General features: G+C 47.2%; 1 protein-coding gene across 1 annotated transcript in view; it reads right to left on the bottom strand.

Moving 5' to 3' along the window:
* The window catches only part of LOC143344255 (transcription factor hamlet), a 57,609-nt gene extending 39,006 nt beyond the window's left edge, over positions 1-18,603 (bottom strand). Inside the window, exon 1 of the mRNA XM_076770115.1 lies at positions 18,096-18,603. Within this exon, the coding sequence (XP_076626230.1) occupies positions 18,096-18,132 (37 nt within the window). The 5' untranslated portion in view covers positions 18,133-18,603. The remainder of the gene's footprint in view (positions 1-18,095) is intronic.
* Between the last annotated feature and the right edge of the window lie 2,102 nt (positions 18,604-20,705).

Raw genomic sequence — 20,705 nt, 5'->3', positions numbered from 1 at the left:
GGTACGATATTGTAAATGTAGAAAAATTCGATGAAAAATTCCGAACCGATAGAAATAACGCAAACACGACGATCGGTATTACTCGCGAATTTGAAAATCGTGCGTCGCCGTGCTAAAACATCCCTCGGCTCTCATCCTAATGGGGTCCCGTCTCTAAGGGCACTCGAGGGTGTGTAATTGCTAGAATCCACGGCCCTGCTACTACACCGCATTTACGCGTTATGCGGGGTGCGTGTTAAGTACGAATGCGACCGCCTACTGGGTGTCTCGTAAATTTCCGGACTCGCGACACCGTCGGTGACATGTCATGGATCTTGGACCGTTGAAATTGCAATATTATTTGTTCGAAACGTATGATAATTCGATAGCAAAGATACATAGATACGTATGTAGATAGGTTTGCATGAAATTTGGGTGCAGAGGGACAGAGAGGATGAGGATCGACGAGGTTAAAGAACATTATCGACAATCCCGTCGAGACGGGGGCAGCCCTCGTCGCGAAGAGAAGATTGGAGGGGTTAAACGACGTGCCACTAGAAAACAATCCCTCGGCCGCATTTGCGGATGCTCTTTTCTTCCATTCTGTTCCCTCTGGTCGGCGGGGTGCGGTGTTTCTCGCTCGTTTTCCGTTTCCCTCGCTCCTTCACCGTCCCTCTCTACCACTCTCGTTCGGCTCGACAGATGGCTCGACCGCGTTTTTGTTTCAAGGCTCGCGCCAACAATCGTCGCATTACCGGAACAAAACGATTCGACGATCGGCCCTTTTGAAAAAAAGAAAAGCTGCGAGAGGCTCGAGTAGAAGCAGTGGGGGAGGAAGGGGATACGATGGTGGTTCAGGAAGTTCTGGATCGACCATATCATCTCGTTAGAAGCACGCACCACATGTCCAAACACAGCGACGGAAGAAAGAGGAATAGAATTATGTATTGCGTCGGCAACGGAGAGACAATGATTCGAACACGCGGTCGCGAATAATGATATTCATACGGTTCCGAACGCGCATACTTGTACCGCGACAGTGGTGGTTGCAAGTGCAACCAACCGACAGGGTCGAACTCGACGGATCCGAACGGACCGTCCGAATCGATTGTCTTTGCGTCCGGCGTAATCGTTGTCGATTGTTCTGTCGCGCAACAGACGCATATGCTCGCTTTCCTCTGACGAACATTCACGGGTACGAAACAAAAATTGGCCTGTGACGTTTCGACGGAAAAATACTGTTCGTTCTTTTTAACGATATCGGTGTCAACGTTTACCGAATAAATTCCGTGATAGGCGCTAGTTTTTGAAATTTCTGACAAAAATAAACGATATGTCGGCTGAAAAATCAATTAGCAACCGTCGGTTATCTTGCAGTAAAGGGTACTAACTTTCCTCGAGACGACGTTTATGGTAAATATGCCCGTCGATGTAAACAATTCACCCTTCGTACTTATCGCACGATCGAAACGCAATAATTTTTACGATCGTTTCTATCGAAAGTCTTTCTACAGTGGGCCCTTGCATCGAAGCTGCGCGTCTATAAACTCGCGCTCTTTTACGAGCTTCTTTCTCCGTTGAACAAACATTGATAAAAACGTGCGAGTCCCTACGAAACGTACCCTCTCTTCGCGCGCTACTGTCTTGCTTTTACTCAGTCTCTTTCTCATCTAGTACCAAGTAATCTCGTTTACAATTCGCGTAACCAAAGTCCTCGTTTCTCTCGTCGAGCAGAAGCTGAAAAACGCATTAGCGATGCACGTGACGCTCCCGTTCGGACACAAAACTCCGCCAGTAACAGACTCTTTAGCTGTGTGGCAATCGGTCGTACGTACGGGTTCCCATCGACTTAGGATTCATACGTATGTACGTACGCCTGCACACCACGATACGTATCACGCCTGCCACAGTGAACGCAGGTCAGAGCCACGGTATCTCCCCTCTAATGGATTTCACTCATTTTTCTCCCCCGACAACCCCGCGGTTGACACCAACCCCTACAACGTCTCGACGGGCCTTTAGGGTTTATTCGTTCGGTTGATCCAAGTCTCGAAGAAGGCGCCGATTCACAGATGCCGATTACAGCCAACGCTCGATATGTTTCTTTTCCCGAAACCTAACACTCCGTCTTTCCGATTCTATCGACTCTGAAATTTCCAAGGCCAAAAATGAACTTACGATTCACCGATTGGTTCTTATCTGATAACGAATAACCGTGGCAATGAAATTTGCAACGAGCATCGTAATTTTAGCCACGCTAACAACCTGTTACCTACATTGTTTCAAAGGTAGCATCGATCATTTATGCAAGCCTTTCGACACGAGTAACAAGTACCGATAGTCATTATCATAACAAGTTTCCCGATCGTCGTATACAAGAAATAAATAATCGAAACTGGTTATTGCTATCAAACTCGATTTGTGACTCGTCATCGATTACAGACCAACGTATTTCTTTGTTAACAAACTCGTGTTTCTAGTTCCTAAATCGAACATGACCCGAGTAATCTTATCAACCACAACGGACACGTGATACGATCGAGAACTGTCCTGTCACAGATGAGATCAACGTAATCGAGTCTATAAATGTCGAAGACAATCGTATCGAGAAACGATCACCGATTCCTGAAATATTCACCGTTGCGTATCGAACCAAGTTCCTAATATATCGTTGTTTATTCTTTTTTTGTGGATTGCAACGACGATAGTAGTAATAATAAGAAAATCGTGTGTGTATCGAAGCAGCGAAACATCGTTCGTTAATGGAATTAATTTCCCACGCGTTGCTTCTCGAAATGTTTCGAATGCTTTGAAGCTTTGCTGAAAATAAAGGTCAGCGATTACGTAGCGCGAAAATGGTCGCGAAGAACAGAACGAAACGTAGACGGCACGGACGTCGAACGGCCGCGCGAGAGGAATGTAGGGCATCGTAGCGCGGACCTAATCAGCGATCATCCGTCGACGATTATCGGTCTAATTCATCCTCTCGTTATCACGATACCCGTAGAGGGCGTTTCTTCGTACGAGTTACATAGTTTCACGAAATTGCGTGCTGTTCTTCTTAGCAAGGACAACGGTTTGTTTGGTTAACGGACAAAAAAAGCAAACGAACAAAAACCAGCTTGGTCGTGTAAACGAAGACTAGTACTTACTATTGCTTTCGAATATCATGTCATCGAAGAGTATCATCCCTGGCAAGGAAAGAATCGAAAATTCCCACTCTGTGTTTCCACCCTTTATCGACACCAGTGGCACGACTAATGTTTCGAGAGGCGCGAGCATATGATATAGTCACAACGTGCATGATGCGCGAATATTTATCGATGAAACAGTCAAAATCGTATTCGGTGGAAATCGAACGAAGCCGACGACACTTTGACGATATCGGATTTTATGCGTTGATCCACCCTTTGTCATTATCATTTCGAGAGAGCACGGCGCACGATGAAGGCGGTACGAACACTCCATCCTCTGTTCGTCCAACGACTCTTACTTGTATTGTACGATTGATAACACCTGTCGTACGAGCATTACGTCATATACGCGTGTGTCATAGATTAGCCAAAAAGAATTCTTGTGTAAATCAGTATGTATTGCGATTTTCGATTATTCGTGGTTAAGCGACGAATTTCGAAATTCCCCTCGACGTTGATAATTCTAAACGACGAGATCGTGGAACTAGATCGTTTACTCGATGCGAACGATCACGAGACTTGTATGCATTTAATAAAACTCGCTCCTGAAATTGATCGGAACGGTCGTTATACAATACTCCGAGAAGAATCTAGTTTTCAAGATACCGGAAATATACATATGGTATTAACAACTAATGAACAAGATACGATAGAAGCAGCGAACCTAGTCAGTGTCTCCGAGTACGAGCGGCCATTCGACCGATCGAAAAGACGCGCATATTTAAACGCGTCACCGAAGATGTTATCTACTGACGTGCAGCTAGCCAACATGGTCTTGTACGAAATCGTATCGATACGCAACGCCAACGGTAAAAGCCTACAAAAAGTATAGATTGTATCGGCCGATTTATCGATCAAGGTCCAATAACCGGATATCAGTTACCGAGGCAATCAAACAGTCATAACAACACAATCGTGTTTAATAATAGATAGTATTCAATTTTTTCTAGTCGATTTCCTAAATTTTTACGTACTACCTGCTAGAAATTTGACAGTGCGGCAGCGTTTGCGGTTCAACGGAATCGCTCAAAGAGAACCTCTAATCGTTGGACCACCTGTACAGCGTGGGATCGTCGGATTCCTCGTGCGATGTCCCCGAATGTATCACGAGGGCTTCAGCAGCCTAAACAACCCAGCCGACACCGTGAGATAAAGAAGCACCGACTGCCACTCGGAGAAGCCTTTTTGGAGACACTCGTGGCTCTTGTTTGCGCTACGCCCGATAAAACTGAAGAGCCCGCGCTCGGCAACATCCGGAACCTTGGTGGACTTATTGCTGGTTTATTGTTTGACGATATCGCGCGGCTTCCTCTTAATCGCGTCGGATATTCGCCAATTTCGACCTTCACTCCCTTTCGTTCCGTTTTACTTTTATGGTTTCTTTTACCGTTTCTAATGTCTACTCGTTCCTTTTAACGTCCTGCGAAGGTGTATATACTTTACTTTAACATTTTAGCTTGATTTAGATCCGAAAATTAATTGAAAAGTTATAAATTTCATCAAAATTAGCTGTGTTTTCGAGATACGAGCAGTTTTTACGCGTGAGAACGACATGGACACGCGTTACCCGTACTTGCGTGTACTGTACAACGTATGGATGCTTTTTGGTCGACTTGAAATATCGAGTAAAAATTTGCTCTACCGCAACGAAGGGGATTAAGCAAAACTAAACCGTCCGTTACGATTGGAACGAACACACGCGATCGACAGTAGAAAATATTTCCATTCCGAGATACGAGGTTCCTTGTTCTTGGTCTATTTGGTGGTCGATGAAAAAGCGGTTCGTGAGGATCGAGAAGTTACAGTAGATAGGAGTAAACGGTTGCGTGGTCGCGTTGGTATTGCTTTGTGATTTATGCGAAGGACACGCGGGACTCGAGGTGATCCTGCCGGGGCCAGTTGTGTCGGCAGGCAGGCGTGAAATGAAGCTTCGAATTCGAGAGGCACAGTCCTGGTAGTTTGGCCTTTTCGGTGACACGGTAGCTCGGGGGGCCAATGAATGTTCGAGTTCTTTATGAGGCAACCCGAGACCACGGAGACGAACGCGGACCAGAAGGACGTCCATCAAAGGGTTCCAAATAATTACCGCCTCTGAGTTCTGCGACTCTGAAAAGCGAAGATACCTACGCGACGCGACGTGGTGCGACGGTGATAAGTCAGCGAAACGCTTTTCCAAAAAAGTGAACCTTCTTTCTTAGCGCGGCTATATATCAGATCCTATGTCAACAACATCGGCCAATAAATGCTCTGTTGTAAAGGGAAACCGAAACGATCGGTCTTATTAAAACCTAACGATCGGTAGGTAATGCTCTCGTCGGAGAAAGCAAACAAGATAAACCGTCGCGCGGAGGAGAAAAAAGGAAAAAGTGTTCGATCGCGATTGGATGTTTAGCGTCTTGTTTCTTCTATTATTTTCTTCGACGGGGCTCGTTTCTCGTAAGACACGTTCCGCGCGGGTCGATCGTTAACGAGCACAAGCGGGACACGGAACGTTTGGGATATCTCTGTAGGAACCTCGTAGCTTCTTCGAGTTCCAAAGTGTTTGATCGATGGATCCTCGAGCCTCGGACCGGAAATTATGCGTCAGCCTATCGTCCGCGCCGGAAGTGACGGCACGGCGCCACACCGATCACGCCACTATCTGCCGTTTCGCTGATTGCATTTTCTTTCGTGTTGTCGGGAATACTTCCGGTGTGTTTGTTTTTCGCACGGTCGGTCCTCGTCCAAGGACCGGCGACAATTTCCTTCGGCCGAGCGACGTAAACGTCCCTCGGAGAATCGAAGGTGCGAAACGATCGATTTGATATTGGCCGAAAGCAACGCTCTTATCCGACAGTTCTGCGATCAGCCGTCGACAACGGCGAATAAAGGAGCTTCGAGGTACCCACAGTCGAATTGTTGGTACGAAAATTCGTCGCGTGCCGTTAGGACATCCGAGTCACACAGCTGCATTCATATTCTAATAACTACATTGTGAGCGAGGTCAGATGTTGGTAACTACATATACGGCACATTGTGTTCGATCTTCTAGGTTATCGTAGGTAGGTAGTCGAGCGTCGTAACGTTAAGAAAGGAGAACCGCCTACGACAGATCGTCTTTACTAAATGGGATCGGTAGGGGGTAGAAACGAGTCCTCCTCCACGAAGAAACCGGATACCCCGGGGGTTTCGATCAAAAATAACGGTTGGTCCATTATAACCGAACGTACGAAAGCTCGATACAAGAGAAATAAACATTTCGAAATCCGTTGTCTCGTTTATTAATCGTTTTCGTTAGAAATTATTTTGTTTCGGTTCTCGTTTGCATGTTCGGAGAGAAAAGGCAAAGACGAATCGGAGCTAATTTTTCGCAAAGGGATGGAAACGTCAGTGGCAGGTAGTTACTAGCTAGGGGCATTCACGCGTTGCCAGTTATCCTATGCAACCTGTTATTTTCTATCCGACTTAATCTCCTGACCATCGTCAGCTGCAGCTAATAGAACGCAATTAGCATCGATCGTCAGAGTCGATTTCGAGTTTGCGGGGTGGCTACCGGTATCGTCGACTTTCCAATTTCCTTCGATCGGTGCTTGGACGAGATAGCTCGTAAATAAACGATATAATCGGTTGAAAGTATCATTTAGGGGTGCAGCAAGATCGTCGAGAACGTTAAAAGGTGAAACGAGCTTGTTCGAGGAAGCGGAAGACGCGGAAAAAAAGAAATCGCGCATCCAAGTTCGAAGGACGAGTGGAATCTCGGTAACCGGACAGGAACGAACTTTCGGATTAGGCCGAAATAACTGGAATTACTGGCAATCCGCGAGCTTCGAAGGACCGATAAATCAAGGGTGGAAGCACGAGCATCCGGTAGTCGGTTCCATTGGCCCGGTACACGCAACGAGAACTGCTCGGCGTTGCTAATAACGCTCGCCCGACCAAACGATGGAACGATCAGGATCGGGAAAATTTCCGCCTGGTTTTCGGGAAAAGCCGAGGATTTTCGGAAGGCTAATTTCATCACGCGACTCACGGTGCGTCTCCTCATCGATCGACTATGTCGACACGACAGCAAGGCTAATTTTGCTTTTCATTTGTCCTATCTACGTATTAACTCTACAAAGTCTATTCGATTCGTCGTTCGAATCGAGATCCGGAAGTCTGTGAATCTAGTAAACAATGGCTGACAGCCAACAATGGAAGCATCTCGATTGGCAAGGAATAACCGTAAATTACGATCAGGATCACGAGCTCGAAAATGCGCTATCTACGATCGTGAGCAGAGGACGAAGAGGTACGGAAAGAAAGAAAAAGAATCTGCAGAGAATCTGAACCGCCCAGCGGAGGGTAGATATGTGCCGTTGCATCTGTCGTCACGCCCTTTCCCATGTGTACGCGTGTAGTTGGATCGCGAGCGCGCACACACACGCGTCTGCGTGCGTGCAAAGTCACATGTCGGATTTAGAAACGCGTCAGTGAAGTTGGGGATGTTTTTCAGTTTGGGGTCGCGGGAGAAGGGCCTAAATGTTTTATTACTTAATCATTACGCTTGGGGGCGGGTTGCTACAGCATCCGGGGGCTAGGGGTTCACGGGACGTATAACACACATTCGGCGAGAAGGGACACTTGGAAATTATGCCCCGGCCCAATTATTCATACGCGTGGAATAACTTTGGGAGAATAAGACATACGTTCCCGATAAATCATGGGAATATGTATGTACTCGGTTAGCGAGATAAAGGAGGAGAACGAGTAACGAGGATCTAGAACTGTAAACTGCACCAATTACAATTCGACGCTAAAGTAATTTTTGTCCGAATCGGGTGGTGATTCCTACGAAAGATACGCTTAGGAAAAGCACATTCTGCGGCGTTAAAAAACGCGGACAATTCAATTAGCTCGATACGTAGGGGACTTGTGGTGCGCGTTGTACTTGCGACGCGTAATAAAGAGGCTTGGGTTAGAGGCAGATAGGAGAGACGATCAAATGGGCGACAGATTCGATGTGCATTGACGCGAGAACCGCCGTGACAAAGCTGCCGTGGCATCCCCGCTTATTGTCGTCCGCGCTGCGTGAAATTTCCTACGTGTGTGAGTGCTCGACGTGTTTGTCTGCGTGTAGGAAAGTACACTATATAACTACATTAGGGGTCGCAACCTTTCCCCGTAGCACGCGCCAGCTGGCTCATTGTTAAATTACGGCCCCACCGATATCTGTTTGTCAACGGCGTAGAATCTCGATCACGACCATTTATTAACCCTGTTTCTTTCTTTAGGAACCAATAACACGATGCAAACTGATTCGATAAAATACTTGCGGCTATTTCGTTTAAACGCGTTGCCGATACGTCGATTACAGCATTCACGTAAAGTAAAGTACTCTAACGATCAAACGTAAAATAGCTCGCTTTGATATTTACAACGATATAAACGTTAGCTAGTACGAGTTGTTCGAAACGGTGAACGGGTCGAGAGATTTCGAGACACGGTCCACGCCAATGGAAGGATCATCCTCTAATGTATTTACACGGGATGGAGACAGCACAGCGTAGGGACGGGGAGCGTCAGTGGGGCGAGATTTGTCACCCCGTACACGGGACGATACGTGTCGTACACGAACTACGTTTGTATCACCATTGTCATCCGAGCTGAAAGATTAGGCTAATTTCACACATGTCCGCCCGCTTCGCGTCATTCACTTACGTTTACTGTCGTCGGTTGACAGTGTCGTATGACATAATATGAAACTGTATGCCCGTCCGATGAATGGTTGGCTCAAAGGATGATCATCGAACGACGGCTGTTATTCTGCTGGCAAATTAATGGAACATTTGTCCCGCTCTGAATGGAAACTATATACGAACTCGAAGCCTCGCGAACAATATTAATTATTCCGTTCCTCGAAGCGACTAACGATGCTCGGATAAAATCAAAGACGATCGGTCGAGACAGTTGTCCGTCGAAGATGGCAACATCTGTTCGAATGTCCCGCTCGATTAGTCGGGTTCTGTCGAACCAATCATCCGCAACGTACACACGGGCCACTACTACTTCCTCGCAGAAGAGAACACCGCCCACATCCTTTGGGGTTTACAATTACGTAACGTTCTACGCGTATACCGCGAAGATGCTCGCACGTGTCCTCGTCTCCGACATATTTTCCTCTCCTGCTTCATCCATTCCACTCGACGTTCTCGGTAGTTTTCTACCATGAGAAATAATAACGTAACGAGCTCTTTGAGCGACGCGTGGTGGAGGAATGGACGATGCAGAGCCGTGTAATTCGGCGCTGGAGGTTCGGCTCACGGTGTGCTCTTTATTCCCACGCGACCCACGACCTCCGCGAATCTTTTGGCCGACGAAAAAAAAGAAAAATAAAAGAAAACGAAAGCCGACGGAGAAGTTGACAACAATAGGAGGATACCAGGGTTCATCGTCGCAGACGTGTCCTGGTCCGTGTCATTTGACACAGTCCTAAACCCGATTCGCGCCACAAGCTGATCCTCGTTTCTTCCTCGTCCACCGAGTCTTTTTCTCCATTTTTCTTACCCACCCTTACCTCCTTCTTTCTCTTGCGAACCGCGAGTTTTTGTCTCGGAGTCTCCGTTCCCAAGCGGAGAACAAACGAGAGAGGACCGCGCGTACACTCCAAGACTTACGTAACCACCGACACATTGCCCACAGTCCCGAACACAAGTCTGTGTGTATGTGTGTGTGTGTGTCGGGGGATACGTAAGTACAAGGACCGTTTTGTGCACGTAGATAAACGTTTCGTATTGGCTGCGAGGCGTTTAAGCGTGTGAGTACTAGGTCGTATATAACTCGCGCGAAAATATGTATACGCGTGGTAGAGAAGCGAGCTGTGTGAAAATACAAGAGCCGAACGTCCGTATGTAACTCGTACGTGAAACTGCGAGGGGCGGGTGGATCACGATTCCCAGAGCGGAATTCAATTGAAAGAGCGGTCCGCGAATCTCTCGTAAAGATAAGGAGACCACCATTCAGGGAAGAATAGAACCGTGGTGTAGAGGGTTAGAAAGACATTCGGGACCGAAAGACATCTCCGGAGTCCGGCGAAAAGATAATGAACCGTCTTTTGTACAAGTTACTCGATAACGAGGCTGCTGATTTTTCGACGGTAGAGTCTTTCTTTTACGTCGATTTCTTTCGAGCGTGTGAACACAATTGTTAACGATTGCTAATTTTTCGAATCTCCTAACGATAAATTAATTTCGTTCAGCGTTTCAATAATCACGATACCTATTTCAGAGTTCCCTTAATCGCGTGCTTAAAAATGCATTATATTTTTCCGAGCGAAAAAGTCTCGAATAAACGTTACGTATGAAAGGGAGTAAGAACGATCCTTGTATGGATACTAAATTGAATTCGATCGCGCGTACGTATTCGCACCGTCGGAAGAGCATTACCCTCGTGCACGTACCTGCAGGAGGACAAAATAGACGCAACACTCGTATATACGTGCCTCGAAATGGCAACAAGTTCCCCGGTATACGTGTTTATTCTTTCCTGTGTCACTGTACACTGCTTTAAATATTGTGACGTATGGGCATCTATTGAAGGGGTGGAGAGGGGAAGGGTGAAAGATCAATAGCCGCGCAGGAGGCGATTGGCAGGAAAAGGCGGGTGAAAAAGAATTCTCGAACGAGCGACTAACGCGTGGTTCGTGTACTTGTAGATGTTTCGAAGGCGCAAGCAATCGTATCATCTCGTTCTCGTGAGATCGTCGAGGGTAATAAACCAAGTATGTACTTGGTCGAGATAGAAAGGAAACTGGTATATCGAGCGAAAAGGAGTTCCGAGAAGGCAGAGAAATTGTCACGATGAAAAAAAGACACTCGTCTCAAGGGCCGCGCGTAAAAAGTACATAGACGCGGCACAGATAAATCTATAGTTTCGGGCAAAAGCGTACAGATATTAAAACGAAATCGTTAGTCTGTCGATAATGGGCGAGAAAACGCATCGCGAGGTCCCTTTTACGCGCTTAAATCCACGGAAGATCGTAAAACTCGAGTACCCGGCCATCGCGATACGCATAAACACCAAGGCACGGCCAGAACTGACAGGAACGATCGTAAAACCACGTCGCTATCGATAAATCTTTCGGGGCAGTGTAAACACGATCAACGATCGAGCAGCAACGACTTCTTTCTCGAGTCAGAGTAGAAACAATCGCACGAATCTGTTGGCGGTGGGTCCCCGTGGGTTTGACAAAGATAACAGGGATAGACGTTTCTCTTTAACCGGTGAACAGTAATTTAATCGCCTGCCCCGTAGTCGTTACGATCCAGCTTGGTTTATGCAAAATTATGCGTCGGTCCTGCTCCAATGAAAATTCACATACCTACGCACACGTCATGCATTTCGTAGCCGATGCGGTAGAACGCGGTGCAGCGGCAACAACGTGGCAGCGCGCTAATGCGATAGACGTGTGCCGGAGAGTAGGGGGTGACCGGTCGTGTGCGGGTGCGGGTGCTGGTGCAGGTGCGGCGGTGTGTCGTGTGTAAGAGGTTTTCCTCCTTGGACGTTGTCGCAACGTCGTCGACTAGAAGTGGCAGCGCGAGGGTGACAAAGACAGAGTCCGAGACGCGAAGCACGGAAAAGAAAGTTAACGAGGGGTGGGTATGAGAGGAGAGAGAAGAGAGAAGAGAGACGGAAGGCCGAGGAAGGGAAAAAAAAAGGAAATCTGTAGAGCTAATTCGCGTGCGAGATAACGCGCTGCCCGAGTAAGGTTGTGTGTGCTATCGTTGAAATGGTCTCCGTCGAGTCACGGAGGGGGTTGGTCAGGGCAGGGAAAGGCCACTGTCGACTTATGCCAAGAGGGTGGTAAGATGATCTTATCGCGTCCTTTCCCCCTCTCCCACTCCCTGTCCTTCCTCCTTCATTTTTTCCTCCGCTACCTTTCCGCCACCCCTCTCATCTTGCGCTTTCTTTCTACGTTTCACCCTCCCTCTCTGTAACTACTTTTATCCCCTCCTACCCCTGATGACAATATCGCGTGGCCAGCGAGATAACCGCTCGTGTCATTCCTACATCGACTACCTACTTCTCAGTCCGACTACCACCGAGCAGGTTCTTCGTGCGACCGATGTACTCCTCGGTAGGGACACTTTCGAGTTGCACGAGAGCCGAGTGTACACGGTCGAAAGCAGATTGTCATCAAGAAAATCTTACGCTTACGCTGGACACCGAGGAAATGAGAATGGAAGTTATTATGTTACGTAACAGGGGGGAGGCTCTTGACGTTATCGGGAATTCGATTCCCTTTAATACCAGATTCATTAGACTTTTATCAGATAAAACGCTCGGTTCCCTTGCCGTTAAAACTATCTGTAGAATACGAAGCGCGTTGCATCTAAATTATACGCGCCGGCCCGGCCCGGCCCGGCTTCCTACCGCTGACAATTCCACCCAAAAATCGCGCAGGAGCAAACTCGATCAAACGTACCACCATATGTCGATCGCGAGTTTGTTCACCGAGTCACAGTAGGCGTCAGATCGATTATAATCCCGGTATTTTGGCCCAGTTCAATGGAAGGCGAGTTCGCGAACTGACCGATGAGAAGCGATGGTAACGTTGACGGGAGTAAAGTGCTGGTGGTAGTGGAATGACGTTACGGGAAATGAGTCTCGTAAAACAATGCCAGACACGCGAACGCCTCGAGAAAGTGGCCCGAGTTCGCCTTCCAGCAATCGTTGGCTCGCTTCTGAATGTACGTTCATATCATTTCTGTCAGTGTCCTGGACGTTAATTAATGTCGTATCAATTTATCTTCGTGATTCCGACGTTACATGTTCTCCCATGGTCCCTTTCGTACGTTTCAAATTAAACATTGGTCGGGGACGAAAATACTTTTTTCCGCGCGAAAACTCGATTATTTGCCCTTTCCGCGAACCCTCGGACAAAGAAACCAACATTAATCGTCGCTGCAACGAGGAAAAAAGACACGCCGTGTGCTAGGGAGGAAAAAGGTTCGACGCGAGAATAGACAAAAGCAACAAGGATGGTCTTAATGTAGGGAGGTTTATGCGTGGACACGCGTGCTCATCCGTTACGGTACATATTCGACTCTTTCTTGCTTGCTAGCGTGCGTACGCCTCCATCGAAAACTCCCTTCGCACCTGCAAACGTTATACCGAGAACCGTCGAGATAAACAACAATTTTTAGATTTAATAACCTCCTTGAAAGTCGAAAGAATCGAGAAGTAGATACTGTCCGACGTGTGACTAAACGCGCATCATGTGTGCGACGCAACGATTTACGGCTTCTCAGGGGGGAACTTTCGAAGAAATCATGCTCGTTAAACGACGCCCATTGTTCCGCCAGGACAGTGGTTATACGTCGCGTTATCGCGTATCGCGAATCAAATCCGACGCAGATGTAATCCAACATCGAGACGGAGAAACGATCCCGCGTAATAAACATTTTCAAATTCCGTTGTTTCGGTTTCTCGTTCGCGGAATATCGATCGGTACCCTAGTTTCTCGCGAATCGACGAAACAGATGAAAATATACCGACTCGAATGAAATCTCTCCTTTTCCAATAGATTTTTCGTTTCCATCGATGAAAGCTAGACCGGTGTATTCGACACGATTCCTTTTCAAGCGCACTCGAAATATCGAGGCGAATAAATGTTCCTGCTCTCTCTAGCATCCAGGCAAATCGGGTAGCTCGCTCGTACGACGTGTCAGCCGCTTTCAGGCGCAACGCGAGTACCTGTCCATCGTTGCTGCGATTCCATGCGGAGACTCGCTGCTAGTATAATACTCGATCGACGCGTACTCTTCGTAATTTCACCTATCGCTGGATGTCGACCAATCGAGATTTGCCACAAGCTGTCCCTCGCAACCAGAACGAGAAACGGATATTTATCGAGGGAACAATCGTTGCAGTGGAAAGGAATCGCGATAGCGACCCGGCACGATGAATGCCTAATTAGATGATTAATTGTTCGATTTCCAGCGTGGTCAACAATGGCTCGCTTATCGCACGAGCGTGCTTTTTGACGGTAACATACGGTAGCACCAAGTATCGGTTATACGTACGCGAAGATGATTTTCGTTACTTTTAAATAACTACTACGCACATAGATATTCGCGATAATGATCGAGTCGCAAAATGGGCGAGGTACTTGATGGTACTTGATAGTTTTTACTAATCGAAGCACGTAATTTCGAAACGATTCAACTTACAGATTCGAGAAAAATAACTAAACGTAAAACGATCGGGGATTAAATCTGAGAATACGCGAACCGCAGATAGCGCGCCGATGTTTACGCTGAAACCGGAGGGCACGACTACGGAAATTCTGTAGGGAACAATTCTACCTTAAACGATCGATTATCGGCATTACCGTGGACGGAAACGTAGTTGTATACATATAGAGGGATCTAGCCACTCTAGATGCGTTTGTCCGTCGCGGCTGATTGGCTGGGTTTGTTTCGAACCGGCCTGATTACATTCCACCGGAAACGGCAAACAAATGACAAACAGCCGAGTCGATCGTTAATTGGCGGGGGGTGAGAGCAGGGAAGAAAAGAGTCAAGGAAGACTCGCAGAATTATTGCTGCATCGAAACAGCAGCAGCCAAGATGGGGGTGTAAGCAGAAAAGAAAGGGTGAAGAGGAAAACTCGAAGAAGGAACGGAGACGATTGTTCGTACTTTCTGTTAACGGATTTGCATGGCCGCGCGTGCAGCTATTCGAGAGAGTATTGTTGACATTTTAATTCATACAGTTCGAATCGATCACGTCCGGTCGTCCAATAACCGTGCAGGGTATTTCCCTAGATATGACGTCACGATGGATTAAGATTCCTCCATTTCGACGACGATGCTTCGTAATTCTCGTAACGATTCTTTTTCTAAGTGTAAAATATATTGTATGAATTTAGTTACGGTTTAGGACGATTAATACTTTTGTTGCTCAACATAATCGTTTTATTGCTTTTTAAACGTTAACTCGTTAGAAAAAAATTCAACGAGTTTCAAACTGATCGCGTGACTTTAAAACATACTATGCATTTAGATCAAAGACTCGGGTATGACGCATAAAATAATTGCAATACCGTATTACTCGTTGATCGCAACGATTAGATAGTAGTTTTTTGGCTGGGGGCGGTCAAACGATCATAAACGTTGGATGCATCGAGGAATATGAATTTGTATTGTGTGTCGGAGGCGAGGCGCGTCGAGGGAAGGCGCTTTTAATTGGGACTGTCCGCGGCTGGAAGGTAGAAGAAGATGAAGAAGAGGTGGGATCGGAGGTAGCAGGAGTCTCCCGCAAGACGAGAATGGACTGACCTACCTTAGGATCATCCGATCTATTCATACTCCTTATTCAATCGTACTCTCTCAGGATGCGAGACAAAAGCGCCGATGAAACAGAACCTGTCCCCCTACTCCCGAACCCCTGTACGGCACTCTGTACGTATGTTTCTTTGGCTTTGTCTCCTCTCGGATACGACTTCCGGTGCCGCGGCTAGACGAAACCCTCAATGGGATGATGCGCCTTTGAAACGCGGGGTAGGTGGATTCCGCGATTATTCCTGCGGTTTGCTCGAGATGTCCCTTCCATCTCCCTCGCTTCCTATCAGTTTCAAAAATGCTCTCGAGCACAATACGCTGGCACAACAACATCCGACGGATCGGGGAAACTGATAGTTCCCTGCGATTCGACGTTGAATGCTTAACGGACAACTTGCCCCTTCCCAAACGTACACACATATGTACATAGCTCTGTCGTTTGCAATTCTCACGCGCAACCACCGACGCGAAGACGTATTTAACGCGATCCGCCATACTAAGAGTGCTCGATTGTTCTCGCGCGGCTACGAATTCTGTCTTTTTCCTCCTCTTTCCCTTCGTGTCTCGTCCGAGGACTGTTCTCCATCCAGCGAAGGGTGAGTTTGCGCATTGACGGTTTATTGTTTCGTCGACTCGTGAGTCAAGCGTTAACGGATTTTGTCTTACAGATTATTAGATCCCTTCGGAGTGCCGGCCGTCGTCGAACCCATGGCAGACCGTGGGAAGCGAGATTTATTATAAAACGCGAACACGGCATAAATCATCTCCCGTGCGAAACGATCAAGCTGACGAGCCTGTTGAACGATCCAGACAACGCTACTCGTTTAACCTAACGGAATGACGAGATTATACATTTTTTTTTCGATGTTTTACACGTTTTATTCGAGAAGGCGATTTCTTTAGAAAGTTAGATAAACTCGGAAAGTAGCGTTAAAGCGGCCTATCGACGTTCAAACAAATGTCGATACGCTAATAAATACACAGTATTCGGGCTGTAGTCCTGACATTTCCATGCGGTCGAAACGATACATTATTGTTTCAGCAATGGGTTTAAATCTGTAGCTCTCATAATGTTGGAAAATAGAGTGACGATTAAACGTCGAACGAGTTATTTGCTTCGATCCATCGCTAGTGCATCGTAACAGATATCAAGGTCGACAGACCGCTTAAAAGTTTGATGTTTTCGAAATATGCTGGCAACGTAAAAGTATCGTTCTCGAAAGAGACATCGATCGATCGCGCAACCCGTCTTTCATCAATTTGCCCATCGTCCTATCCAAAATCGTTGATGGAGAGTTAACCCGTACGCTGCCATTCAGGATACAACAATAAATTAACGTTGGCTCGTTGTACCACCGAATCTTTTGTGAACGAAGCGATCCTGCATTGTTAACCGCCAAACAAAGGCAGATCGATCCGAGTCCTTTGTCGGGTAAATGTTCTCTGACCGCCCAAAAGTATTGAAAATGTTGCCCTTCGATTTAAAAATTCGTACGAACATATTTTTTTAATCGAGTTTCGGAGGAATCTATCAAACTTGGCAGATAAACTTGCTCAGGTTTTCTAATTCAAATTACAAGATAACCAATAAAAATAACGATTCAAAGATAGCCAAGCGTACGATTTATCTTGCGCGTAGTATACGATGTATGTATTACAAAGTGTTGTAAACATGGTGACATGCGAAAATGGGCGGGACTAACTCGAAAGTAGAAAAGAAGGAGGTGGAGGAAGGAGGACGAGCATACTGACTAGACAATACAGGAAAAGAAGAAATGATATCGACGTGGCAAGTGCGCCAGCGCGAGAACCGCCTACTCTTTCCATGACGTTGCGACGACTCGGATGATATCATGAACGATGACACGCTCCCAGTATGTGATAATGTTATCGGAAACACGTCACGGCAGTCGTTTCTCTATGTCCAATCAAATTTTTGCAACCGATAACGAAGGATGCCGATATATTTTCCTAAGAATTCTAAACGGGACTTTAAAATGACAAACTTGAAAGTGAGATTTAATATAGCCTCGTGGAGTAAAGTAATGTGCTCCGTTTTAATATAACACCTTTCAGAAGTACGTCGAAATAGCCAGCTCCGATTTCGCGGATTTACAATAAATCGAACGCATATGGAAAGTGAATCTCGCTTTAATCCTCGAACGGCTATTGTACGGATACCGAACTTTGCTTATTCCTGACCAATACTAATCTCGTATTCCGGTGCGCGTACCAGATAAAAGTTGTAATCAAATTATAATTGGGTTTTGCTGTCCAAGGAGTAAACGCTTAATTTATTTCTAGATACGATATATTTATTATCGCTTGTTCAATATGCACCAACGTTCAAAAATATTGTGCGTCGAAAAATTTCAGAGCGAATAAACGACTGATAATTTCCCGCCTCTTGGTTAATTATAATCAACTAGTACCCGACGTTTCGCAAATCTTCGACACGGACCGTCGCGCGCACGTGCTCAACTTCCCAATGAAATTTTAATTAGAAATTAGATTTTAAGCAAGTCTTCTATCTTGGAACGATTTTCAGCGCCAAGCCATAATCGGTAAAAAGAAAAATGAAAAAAAAAAAGAAGGAGTAAAACTAACGATAACGTACTCACCCTGTGCCAATCTTCTAGCCACCGGCTTGGATCTCATCGCTGCACGACGGGTGGCAGATTCGGAAACAAAACACTAATCGCAAGAAAGCTGACGGTCCTCCGAGCCATGCGAGTTTGTGCACGATCGTTTTATCCTCTCGATTACACTGTTTCCCACTCCGTGGCCCCTTCGAAGAAAGAGTTGCCAGTAGAACGGTCGAGGTTATCTCGCACAAGGTTCCGGGTCCCTTATTCCTTGGCTTCACGCAGATCGATCATGAAACGGACGCGTCCCGATCGGAGCTCGAGCCGGACACTGTAAAGAGTGCGCGTAGAGGTTCTATTCGTTCCGTTGCGTTCCGGCACGCGGGTTCCGGTACACCGGGCCCCCCGGCTCCTCCGTGATCCGACGGCAACGTCAATCCGTCCTACTGGGATCCTGACGTGCGTTGGATCTGTCCTCCGACAGTCGAGGCTTCTCCTGTCCTCCGCGTCTTCTCCTTCTCCTTCTCCTCTCCACCCTCGCGACTCTCACCCTCTAACCCAGACCTAACCCTCTCGGCCTCTCGGCCTCCCTGTCTTCCACTCCCACCAGTAGCTCTTTTTCTCGCTTCCTCTGGCTCTCTCACCCTTTCGCGCCCTCTCGCCGCCCTCTTCCCTCCACTCCCTCGTGGTTCTCTTCGGTCTGCGCTGCTACCTCTGCCGTTACACCACCGCTTCTTCCACCCCCTTCTTTCTCCTCTTTCTCCACTTGGTGTTGCTTCGTGTTACTCTACTACCACGACTACCTTTGCCTCCACCTCCGCCTTCTCCACCTTCTACCTCCTGGCTTTCCCCACCTGCGGAGTCGACCTGCTGCTGGCTTCCCCACCACCTAGGCGATCCAGCTCCGTTGTCCACCAATGATCAGCCGCTGTCTCTCCGGCGCGTTCCTCTCTTCCTACGAGAGCGCAACCTCTCGTTTCGTGGCTCCCAGGCTCCTCTCCTATCGAAACTTCCGTCGAGCTTCTCGCTTCTACTCGCGCGTTTTATCCACGGCCAAAGATAACATATTCCTTCGACGTGGGTGATTTTAGTTAACGTCACAGCGCTGGCCCTCTCTTGACCAACTTGTCGCGCGTGTACCGTTTCTCGATGTTGTTTGCATTCGGTTACCAATGTTTACAAAAGATAGCAACAATTCGTGCCCAGCGGTGACACTTTTTCGACAAGCCCGCTCAGGTGTTGGTTGCGTTCGATCTCGTTTGCTGACGACGTTGATCACCGATTCACGACTTTGTTCCTCCGCGCTCGGATCTTATCGCCTCTTGTTGCTGACGTGTAGTCTGTACCGGCTCGATACGAACTATCTAACGTGTGCACCGATTATAAACATTCTTGTCTGATAATCTGGTTATGTCTCGCTCCATTCTCAAGTTCAACTTTCAAATCGTCTGCATCGTTACGCAACGTTCACCATCGTCAAGATTTAATCTCATTATCGATAACCTTCCGACAACGCGTTCGAATAAGTAACCATCTTTTCGAAAATGCATATTGTATTCTTTTACGAGTAACGTTGAAGACAAAGCGGCCACTGGTCCGACGAAATTCTTCTTTGCAAATTGGCATAGAAAAATTTGAATAAATTACGTCTCTCTTATCGGGCAGCGTGCGTGAATACGGTAAAGTTAGTTTAAATAAAAACGCTCTACGGATTACCGAGAATCTTGTCAAAAACACGTGGCGACGAAAGGCCCCGGAATCGATTCCGCGATCGACGCGACGAAAGTCACACTTTCCGCGACACTCGTTTCACCCATTGACACCCTTCTCGTGCCAAATTCGATCGGTCGGGTTGGATCGGTTACGTACTATTCGCGACTTGTCGAATTTTGTCAGCTGTCGGGAATCGGGCGACGAGAAGAAAGTGTACCCCGCGTGCGACACTCTCGCGGGAAAATAAAGAATCGTCGGAAGAAATACGAGTGGAGCCTCGGCCCGTCGAGTTGGAGGTTTAGCTGGCAACTCGCTTCGCACCGACGCTTCAACTTTGCATTTCTGGGTGCGTTCGCTCGACTAGGCGCCCCTCTTGGCCGTCTTCGTCGCACCTGAACGCGATCTCCGACTCGACGGACGGTGGTTCGCCGTGAAACACGCCCGCGCACCCTTCCGAGCGCAGCTCCGCCCTGCTCCTTCGCCCTTTCGGCAGCCACGATCGGCACCTCATCTCCCTTTTCCGCGTGTTTCCACCGGTACGCGTACAACGCGAGATGCGATACGCTCGAAGAATGGGAGGCTCGCGAGAACTTGGTAGCAACCCTTAAAAATAGGATTTTCAGAGTGTCTCGTCCTTTACACTCGACTCTTCGTCCATCGTACAAGTTCTAAAAACGTGTCATATTTCGTTCGCGGTATACTTATGCGCGCAATTCGTCTCGACCAACTAAAATTCTTTAACGTTCGAAATTTAAAGTCGATCGGTGATTCTCTTCCGTCCGAATCTTCAAAGTCGCTCACCCTCGTTCGGTAAGACCATAGAAACCAGTAATTTGACCGCCCTTAAAACTACAAGAGTCCTGTATTTAAGTACGTTTGCCCGAAGAAGACGAGGAGCTATAGTTGTATTTTCATCTTTCCGCAGCAGCCCCA

The sequence above is a fragment of the Colletes latitarsis genome, chromosome 8, assembly GCF_051014445.1.
Source record: "Colletes latitarsis isolate SP2378_abdomen chromosome 8, iyColLati1, whole genome shotgun sequence".
Taxonomy (NCBI): Eukaryota; Metazoa; Arthropoda; class Insecta; order Hymenoptera; family Colletidae; genus Colletes; species Colletes latitarsis.
The sequence above is the reverse complement of the archived record's forward strand: the minus strand, read 5'-3'. Positions and strand labels throughout refer to the sequence as shown.